General features: G+C 41.6%; 1 protein-coding gene across 1 annotated transcript; it reads right to left on the bottom strand.

Annotated features, from left to right (window-relative positions):
• Positions 1-3,015: 3,015 nt before the first annotated feature.
• Positions 3,016-5,090, bottom strand: TKTL2 (transketolase like 2). The gene is given in 9 exon segments (XM_060147485.1): positions 3,016-3,498; positions 3,500-4,043; positions 4,045-4,226; positions 4,228-4,478; positions 4,481-4,622; positions 4,624-4,670; positions 4,673-4,741; positions 4,744-4,913; positions 5,077-5,090. Coding segments are annotated over 9 exon segments (1,902 nt in total).
• Positions 5,091-10,586: the final 5,496 nt, after the last annotated feature.

A 10,586-nucleotide genomic window follows, 5' to 3' on the forward strand; every position in this document is an offset into this window, starting at 1 on the left:
GAATTTCATACAATTTCCACGTGTCATGAAATACCACCCTTTAAAATTTTTTTTCAACCATTTACAACTGTGAAGTCATTCGTCGCTTGCAGTCACACAAAATCAGGCGGCTAATGGATTTTGCCTGCTGGTGTTTGCTATCCCCTGCTCTTCTCCATCCCTGCATCTCTAAGGTCAGGGAAGCAAGCCCATGTCTAAACCAACATCCAGTCTTGCAAGGAAATACTCCTGGGAATTAACCCCAAACCTTGTAAGCAATTCTCTCAGGGAAACTCTCCCCCACCCCCATCAGTGAAAGGACCGGGAAAGTTGGAGGAGATGATAGTTTCTAAGAACAGTACACTCCTATCACAACAATGTCCCAGAACCTCCCTTACATATCACCATAGTAATGGCCACCAAAACAGCTCAATACTTCTCATGGGCTCCCCACCACACCCCCGACTGGGCCCTGGAGTATGTAGTAATTCCTGCAGAGTTCAGTAAACTTGGGGATGTTAAATCTCTATCAGTACCTCACATTACTGTTACATAATTTAGACATCAGAAACATTGAACAATTTACTTTTTTAAAAAAATTATTTTCCCAAATGGGTCCCTCAATTGACCTTCCAGGTGGCTTAAGAGCCACTGATGTATTTAGATAAAGTAAAATAAAAGTTTAACGTCCTGATTTCTTCTTTTGCTATCTCTAAGAGTCATAGAAATCAGGGAGTAACCTGAGAGCCATTCACCATCTGAATGATCAGTGATACTCTTGATGACTGATTGCTGGTCTTCGCTAGCAAAAGCATAAGCAAGGCAGCCGTTGTAGTCATAGCTGTCCCTGGAATGTCATCAAGCTTTCTTGATAATCTAGATGACATTCTTCTAGGAAAAACAATGAATAGGAGACCTGAGTTAACCCCGGGACAAGGTGTTCATCCAAATCAAAACTGCATCTTCACAAGCTTTAGTGGTCACGGATTAGCATCAGTCAGGACGACTCTCTGATTTCCATGGACACTTACAAGATCTACAGACTGATTCAAAGCTAGAGGATATTCAATACAACACAACTGGATCTAACTCCATCTTACTTGAAGAATTGTAGACACAAGGTAAGAAGTCTCACCTATTTCTTTTCTCTGCACCTGATAGCCATGGATTGACGCCCCATGGAACAACCTTTACAGGAGAGATTAAGGGCTTCCCCACCCTCCTACAAAAAACATTTTTGTTCCTCTCTGAGATTCCATTAGTCATGAAAAAGAAAAACCAAACCCTGATCTGCTGTCATTATTAAAGGTGTGTTTATGCATGTTTGATTGCAAACAGACCATCTTGCACCCCACATTCAAGTTACAAGCCATAAAAGCTGAAGCCCTTTCCTAGTATACACACTCAAGTTAGGACAAGTACTTTTGTGCTGGTATTTTATCTATTTATTTTACCCTGTTTCTGCATCAGTACTAGGGTTTGAAAACTTTAAGGATGAAGAACTGTTATTCAGTAGCAACCCACTCAGATATATTTGATTGATGTTACTAGATGGGAATGACCATATTGGAAGATCTACAGTTAGAGATCACAGGCTGTAAGTGGATTTTTTTGTGTATCTGTGACAAATGAGGTAAATTTTTTGGTGCATTTGTATTTTCTGAATTTCTACAGTAATCCTATAGCAACTGTTTTAATTTTTACAAATAATTTTTAAATCTTAGGAAATAAACAGAGCAATTATCATGATGAATTTTCAAAAGGAGAAACCAGAACTGGCTCAGAGAAAAAGGACAGACAGCACTACGACCATCCTGAGCAGGCCCCAACTTCTCTGATTCCCCGGTTGGCAATTTCTGGTCTCTGCAATACCTTCTAGAACAATGACCCGGAGACAAATTGGTTATGTCTCCAAAGAATTTAAAGAGGGCACTTAGTGAAGGTAATAAAACTAAGGAGCTAATTACCTGACAAAAAGTAATTTTAAACTTACTTTTGAACCTTGGGTCCGTGTTTGATTTTCCTGACTGGTACTTTGTTCTTGTATTCCAGCCACATAATCTATGTACTCACAGTGAAAAGCAAGGGGCCTGCTTCAGCCCACACGTTGTTTTCCAGTGATTTGTCTGCAGCTCGGACCTTTTCCCAGGATTACTGTTGGGGGACATGACTCTTTCTGCTTCTGGTTTAGACAGAAGGTTTTTCCTTATCAGAGAGAAACCAAGTCACACGTACATGGCATAAACTGAATAAAGCTATTGGTTTTTAAATACTTTATTACACTGACTCTAGTGTCCTTAGTAGATGAATATAATCAAGTTAGCAACGTGGTTTGGTCACTGAGAAAATGAAACATTTCTGAAACCTCACGAAACAGTGTAGTGTGCAAACTAGAGCTAATCAGGCTTTCACCTCTTTACAGAACAGTCACTGCAAGCAGCACGGTACATCATAAGAGCTTTCACTGCTGTCCTTCAGCCTCTAAACTGCAGAGGAGAGATGAAGGCAAACTTCCAAGGAAATGCCCAGGGAACTGCAGTCAAACATTATCCAGGAAGCTGCAGGTAGGATGGCATTACATGAAAGCTCCAACTTGCTTCAAAACCTAGGCTACTGAAGTCTACAATGAAATTCACATTTTCTTTACATACAAAGAAATTACACACATTTAAAGAACTGTTACCCTATGTTAATTCCCAACCTGGTCGATTATTTGTAGTCTTATCATCAAACTTTGTATGAGGTGGTTGTTTTGTTTACTATTCTGTTACTTCAACTATTATAACTTGCTTTAATGATTCAGAAATGAGAGTGACGTTTGTATATATAGTCACAGTTTAAGAGAAAGGTAGTTGACCTCAATTTCTGAATTAGGAATGAGGAAAGGTGTTAAATGGCTTTGTTTAAAAAACAAAAAAAGGCCCAACACTATAGATATAAATGATAGCTTTGTCACTACAAGCATGAATGTAATATAAAGAGACCAGTGTTTTAAAGCCAATGTGAACAGACTGACTTTTTAAGAAATCAGCTATTTTAGTTCATTAAAGTGGATTTCACAGCTGCTATGATGTGTCTAGCACTGATTCCAAACATATCCAGCAATTCGCTAGGTTTCCCGCTTTTTTTAGGCACTCCTGACACTGCCAGCTGATGAACGTGGATGCCAGGCTCCCCAGAGATGGCTGCACATATGGCTTCTCCAATGCCACCTTCTCAGTAGTGATCCTCCACCGTGATAACCCGGCCGCCTGTAGCTTTTGCACTGGATATGATGGTGGCAGCATCCAGGGGGTTAATGGTAAACAGGTCAATGACACAGATAGAAATACCCTGTTGAGAAAGAGCATCGGCAGCTGCTAAGGCTTCAGGCAGAGTAACTCCAGCTCCAATAACTGTGACTTTGTCATTAACAATGTGGCGGATGACCGTGGCCCGTCCCATCTCAAAATTTTCTTGTGGGGTATAGATAACTGCAGTTTCTGACCAGCTGGTCCGAACGGAGCACAACCCCTTTGGGGTTGGCAGCCAGATAAACAGCACGCTCTGTCGAGACGGCATCGCTTGGATAGAACACAGTGCAATTGGGGATGCTTCGGAACATGTCTAGATCTTCCAGGGCCATCTGGGAGGGGCCATCTTCACCAACGGACACCCCGCAGTGGGAACCACTAAGACTGACACTGGTTTGAGATATGGCTCCCTTCCGGATCTGATCAAATGCTCTGGTCAAAAAGGCAGCTGAAGTCCTAACAAAAGCAACGTTTCGACCACGTGTGGCACAGGCCAGTTCTGTTCCGCAGTAAAACAGACGCTCAGAGTGATCTTTCTTGAATATCTCAGAAAAGATGGACTTCTTTGGGTCGCCATACAGGACAATGGCTCTTTCATTTGCATGGCCCAGTTCAGCTAGAGCCAAACTATATGCTTTCTGAGTAGCTATCTTGTCGCCTGCTTTATAATCAGGCAGGCAGGTCATTTTTATATCTGTGACGCTGACTGGAGGTGAGCCTTCAACAGGGGGTTTGGGTATGAGATTCCTGTTGGTCCGTATCTGACTCTGTTAGTCTGATGACTTCATTTGCTCTTTCTTTCGGCACCGGCTTTCCATGCCAGTTCTCCGCATCCTCAACGTCTGAAATACGCCGGCCCCTGAAGGTCTTTGCAACTACGGCAGCGGGCTTGCTCTTCACTCGAGTCGCTTGGCAAAACGCGTGGCACAAGGCCTCCACGTCCTGGCCATCCACTCCCTACCCGAGTGTTCCACCCACAGGCTTCGCGGCGACGCCGACAGTTATCTGCGCGGTGCTTTGGGGGCGCCACGCCACTCTGTCCCAAGCGGTTCACGTGTAAGACTGCCACGAGGTTATCCAAACTGTAGTGGGAAGCAGAGCCCTCCGAGCCCTCGCCGTCGCCCAGGAGGCAGAACACCCGGTAGCTGGCTCTGGTCCAGTACTCGCCAGCATAAGCCGTTCCACACGCGGCGCCCAACCCAGCCATCCTGTCGCCACATCGACAGACGACAGTCTGGGGGTGGGATGTCCCTCCGGGGCACAGTGAATTGTCCTCAAGTTCAGCAGGTTAGGTTCACTGGTGCCGCCCGCCTCCGCCCAGGCGGCACAGAGCAGTGGAGCCGCATGGCCCTATGGAGAGGACGAACCTGTCGCTGTCCGGCGGCTCCGGCTCTGTCTGTAGCTCATCGCGTGGAAGAAGAGCACCGACACGACCTCGGCCGCGCTGCACGACGACGTGGGGTGGCCCTGATGGAATGGATGCGCAGGTGGTTGGCCAAGTCCTGCAGGACCAGCACGGTGGTCGCGTCCCCGGGGGGTGGGGGGCGGTGTCTGCCACGCTGGCGTCTTCCCCGGTTTCTGAGGAGCGAAAGGGGCGGTGCTACGGCGGTTCCGTCACGTAACCGCGCGCCCTGGCCCCGCCTCCGGGGGAACGAGCAGGGCAATGCCGTCACGTGACCGCTGCCGCGGCTTCGTCAGGTGACGTCGCTCGCTGGGCCCGCCTCCCTGAGGAAACTGCTCGCCAAGCCGCCTTGGGTTCTCGCCCTGCTACGCCTTCTTCTTCCGGTGAGTGGGTTTTTACTACTTTGTCACTGCCATGTTCAACATTATGAAAAGTAATTAAATGTCTTTATACCCTAACTCGTGGTATAAGTTCAGAAGGGGGCATTCTTCTGTCCGCGTGTTATGGGAAGCTGTTTGTTGAAGTCGTGCTTCTTTTCATTCCTCGAAGCCACGTCCGAGACATTTTCACGGTTCTGTAGCCGAGCATTAATGGGAATTATCCAGAGCCACTTTCAATCTAACCGATATGGCAGCTCTGTGTCAACGAGACTTTTCAGAGCAGCTGAAAATCCTGTCTGTGACTTGCAGGTAGAAGTACCAAAAGGTGCAGGAAAGGTCAAATCTAGACCCGCTGAATGGTGGCATATCTAGAACTGCAATTTCCCAAGTATACCCTAAAATACTGTTAGTAATAATAACTTTTAAATAAAATTAATTTATTTGCTTCAGTTATAAAACTAAACTTGTGCCATGGAACACTTCTAGTGGGCAAGGGTTATAGCTTATTGTCTAAAAACACAAAAGCACAATGACAGCACTATATCCTCTCCCACTCTGCGGTGTTGAGCAGCTTGATTCTTGAGTAATTATAAGTTAATAATGATTATTAACTTCACATTAAAATCATCACACTGGACACAAAAAACAAGCAAAACGCCTGGACTCCACCTTAGGCAAGCCGAATTTTAATCTATGGAACTAGAAGTCTCGGACGCTATAGTTTTAATGCACCTTTCGACTCTCTGGGAGGAAAGTTAAATGGTGTTGGTAAGAGAACTCTCCAAAATGGAGCTGGGAGGCCACTGAAGAAGTGATTCCGAATGGATTCCGAACTTTTGGCCGCTGGTTGTCTTAACACCTGAACACCAGAACACCTGCCCAATGTTCCAGAAACTTAAGATGCTTGTTGGACCCTTACCCTAAGTAACGCTCATAGCCTATCACTTAAGGACAAATATCTCCTTCCTGCATGAGGGTCAGTCATAATTCTTGCCAGACAACTTTAACAACCTTGTGGCTTTTGTCTGTATAAGCCCCTGACTCTTTCTCTTCCCTGCACACTCTCTCAGTTTTACCCCAATCTGTGTCTCCAGAATTGCAATTCCTAGGACCTCAGTAAAGCTCTTTGTTCTTGGCAGCCTTGATACTGATTATTGTTTCACAGTTCTGATGTTTAGTCAAGGTTAAGAATCAGTCATCTGCAGATAGGCTTACGAGAACCAGTGGTTCTCAATGTTGGTAGTACTTGAGAATCATCTGAGGAGTTAAAAAAACAAATCTCATGTCCAGGCTGCACTCCAAAGCAATTAAATCAGAATTTCTGGGTAAAGGATCTAGGCCTCGGTAATTTTTAAAACTCCCCAGATAATCTCAATGTTCAGTTGGGTTGTAAACAACTAACTCAGGGGTCTTGCTACTCTTTATATATCTCTTATATCTCAGAAAAAATTTTAAATATTATTTGCCACTTTAATTGTACCGTTTTTATTTTTAAGAATACATATTAGAATAAACCGTAATGGTATGACACTGACAAGATTTTAAGACTTGCTGAAGGAATGTTGGAGTCGGAAAAATTCTTAGAAGGTCATCTTGTATTACTCTGCATGCCCTTTACAAATTAGTGCTTGCTTACTAGATTAAAAAAGGAAGAGAAAATAAAAACATACCAAACTAGGACTGGGAGTACAGATGGAAATTAAAGAAAAAAATATTCGTAGTATCATAATAGCAAACTATTAGGGGCTGACAGGAAGGCAGTGAATATAAACATAGGCAACTCACTATTATTTTGGCTAAGGAGAGCTCTAATAAACCCAAACAATTGGTAAACGTGATAGTATAAAAATGGTCTATGAGGCAGTGTTTACCTGAAGAAAATGGGAGAAATAAGAGGTACTTAACATTTCTTTTAAAGTTCCCCAATTCTTCCATTCGTTTAAAGTATTGCACAGCTATTTCCAAAAGTATTAAATGGAAAGTTCTTAACATTAGTAAAGATCAATTTTTTTAAGAAAAGAATGTAGTCTTGAAGATTTAATACCCTAGATAGTGAGTGTGAATTTCCCTCTGTTGTTCTGTGAGACCGTGTGGATTTCTTTTTTAACTACATAAAAAAAGAATGTTTTGTAAATTATCTATAAAATATTTTAAAGTGTTCTGAGATTTTTTAAACGAAGGAATGGAAATTTATATATAAATTATTAATATTCCTTGTAGGCATTTTAGTCTTTTAAAATATATTTTCAAATATGCAGCTGAAAGTAACCATATAAGTATAAAGTATGCATAATTTGATAATGCAGATCACCCAGTGTGGCCATGAACACAGCTTAGTCAAGTAAATCAGAGACATGACACCACATTCTATTTTCTCCATTTAGAAGAGACTATTACTGACAAAAGGCCAGCCCCCAAGTTTTAAGCCAACATGGCAAATTTTTAATTGTCTTGGAGAAAAGTCCATTACTCATTTTAGAAGTCATTTTGGAAGATAGTCAGAAGTTTTCTGCAAATAGGAAGAAATTATTCATTTGTTAATTTTGGTTTATACACCTAAAGTAGGGATTGGCAAACTCAAGTACCTACTGGAGTAGGGAGTTAAATGCGTAAATGAATGTAGGATATAATGTAAGAGGATTGGAGGGGCCTGTGACAAACTGGAGGATACAAGCCCACCTAAAGGCATTCAACATTGAAAAATTTGTGAACATTTTGTTGGGGGAAGAAGCCGTATCTTCAGGCTGCCAGTTTTTACCCCTGATTTAAGGCATGTTGTAAATAAATAAATATTTTGTTTTACCTTTGTTTAAATTTTTCACTATAATTTTTTCTCATAGTATGAAAAAGAATTTATTGTGTGTGTACTTCAAATGAAAATAAAACCCAGCCAGAGCACTAATACAGATAGCTATGGAGGAAAAAATATAAATAGCAAGAATTGGTAAGTGCAGTTTCTGAGGAAACAAAACACACCTACTGATTACTCAGGAGGTCTACACCAATTTGTGAAAATATACATTTCCACTGTTTGGGAGTGAGTTATATTTAGATCGGGAACACTGACATTTCGCTGATATCTGAACTGTTGAGTTTTGTTAAAATGGAATTTTATCAATGAAAGACACAAATGATGAATTCATCCTTTTTGTTCCTTTATTTGAATTTGGTTAGTTTAGTGGGCTGAGTATGGAGTGAGCGAGGGTAAGATTCTTGTGTAGGGCAGTAAGTTTCTTGGGGGAAGAAAGGTGCTCTACTTTCTTGAATTATTACTTTGAAATTTATGGCAGATGCTATCACTGATGGTTCTACTTTTTCCATAGTTTATAGAGTCCTTATTTTTTTTGGTAGGAGAGAGGTAGACAGTAATGTATTAAAGAAGGTAGACCTACTTCTTAAAGTGCTTCTCAGATGAAGAAGTCTTGGGAATGTAATATACAGCATAGTGACTACAGTTCAAAATACTATATTGTGTATTTGAATGTTGCTAGGAGGGTAGATTTTAAATGTTCTCACCACAGACACAAGCACACACGCACAAATGATAACTGAGGAGATGGCTGTGTTAAATAACCTTATTGTGGTAATCATCTTGCAATATAAATGTGTATCAAATCATCACATTTTATGCCTTAAACTTACACAATATTATAGGTCAGTTATACCTCAATAAAGCTGAGAAAAAAAATAAAGTGCTTCTCTGCTAAGTCAGTTATTTCTAAATCTGCTCCTATTGCCTGTTTTCTCTTCGGACAGTGAGTTACCCTGTTCTGCTTTTTGAAATAGCTAGTAATTTAAAAATTAAATGATGGACATTGTTTGGGGGTGCTATATTTTATTTCATTAAATTCTTTTAAAGTGTTGGATTTCATTCTAGCAGACAGCTTGGTGCTTTACATTTTTTGAAGTTTGTTAAGACCGATACAAGGTATGCTTCACTCTGGTGTTACTGCAAAAGCATAACCTCCCCTGGGGTCTCCAATGAAGGTCCCAGGTATTCAGCAAGGACCCTCTTCTCTTGGCCGGTCAAGTTTCAGTTGTGTCAGTCAGCGCTTTGTGAGCTCTGGGAACTGTTTCATTTACTGCCCTGAAGTTACGCTTTGCCTGGCCTAGTAGAGACCTCCAGAATTCTGCTGTGCTCTGTGTGAGACAGCCTTCCCTGCAGCGCTGTCTGCAAAGTGCCTCCAGGAAGATGATGTGGCTTACCTTGTTTGTTTTTATTCTCTAGGGATCACGGTTCTGCCCTGCTTGTTTTCCAACATATGAACACTATTGCTTTCTATAGTGTCTCTAGTTTTGTTGTTGTTTATGGCTAAAGGGTAAGTCTCATTCTAGTTATCCTATCGTAGTCTCAGAACAGCACTTTAAAATATTTTGAACCATAATACCTTCCATGGGGCATATACTCTCCAGGTAACCTAGGTTTTGTAGAATGGGTATGATTTTGGTTAGTGTAACCTTGATAGGAAGTCAAGAGCAAGGTTACAAAAGTAGAAAAAGAGAATTTCTAATCTGACAGGAAGGGAAGATTCATGCTGAGAACAGTGAGGGGAAAGCAGGAAGCCAGATTTTGAAAAGGCCTTGAAATAGAGCCAAGTGGGTTGTTTTTGAGTGTTCTTTTGTTCTCTTGCTTTTGGGTTGAGGGTGAAGTGCAGTGGAATGGGTTTTATCATCTGAACATCTTGATCACGGCAGTGTTTGGGAAAATTGTTCTGATAGTGTTAGGGGAGATAAAATGAACGTGGGGAAGGCGAGGCTTTGCAATGGTGCCAAAGTCAGACTAGGGAGTTCTTCGTCTTGTTACCTCCATGAAAATCTGTCCTAGTATGAATCTAGGCACCCCAGTCCTCCGGAGAATCCTGGGCAAGGAAAATGAAACTCTGACTACAGAAACGTTGATAGAAAATGCCCCTGCACACATAGCTGTAGTTAGGAACTTTTCTGTTTGCTACATGTATGGTACAAAAGTGTAGCAGAAAATTATAAGACAATTCGTGAATCAGAAACACAAATTATAATAGGGAAAATTACATTTCCAGAGTTAATTAGTGTCATGGTTTCCTTTGGGACTTATTTATTTCTGTTCCATTTATTATGTTCTTTCTTTCAGATCAATTTCCAAATGTTCTAAGTTCCTGTAAGTTTAACTTGGTGTGTAATAAACAAAAGTTTATTTGTTAACTCCAAAAAATATATATATATATATATAGTTCTGAACATTAAATTTAATGCAAGTAAGTAGAATTATCTGACAAAATTGAGAACAAGAAGTGGAGAAAGCAGTAGGTCTGCGGTAACAAAGGATCACACACTGGGGTTTGGGGGTGGGAGCTAAAACAACAGTGATGATCTCAGAGCCATGGAGGCTGGAGGTCCAAAATCGAGGTGTCAAAAAGATTGTCCTTCTGAGGACCATGAGGAAAGGATCCACTCCTGGCCTCTCTCCTTGGCTCGTAGATGGCTGTCTTCTACCTGTGGCTCCCTCCCCTCTATGCATGTCTCTATGCAAATCTCCCCTTTTTATAAGGACAT

The sequence above is a fragment of the Lagenorhynchus albirostris genome, chromosome 4 (genome assembly GCF_949774975.1).
Source record: "Lagenorhynchus albirostris chromosome 4, mLagAlb1.1, whole genome shotgun sequence".
In the NCBI taxonomy this organism is placed as follows: domain Eukaryota; kingdom Metazoa; phylum Chordata; class Mammalia; order Artiodactyla; family Delphinidae; genus Lagenorhynchus; species Lagenorhynchus albirostris.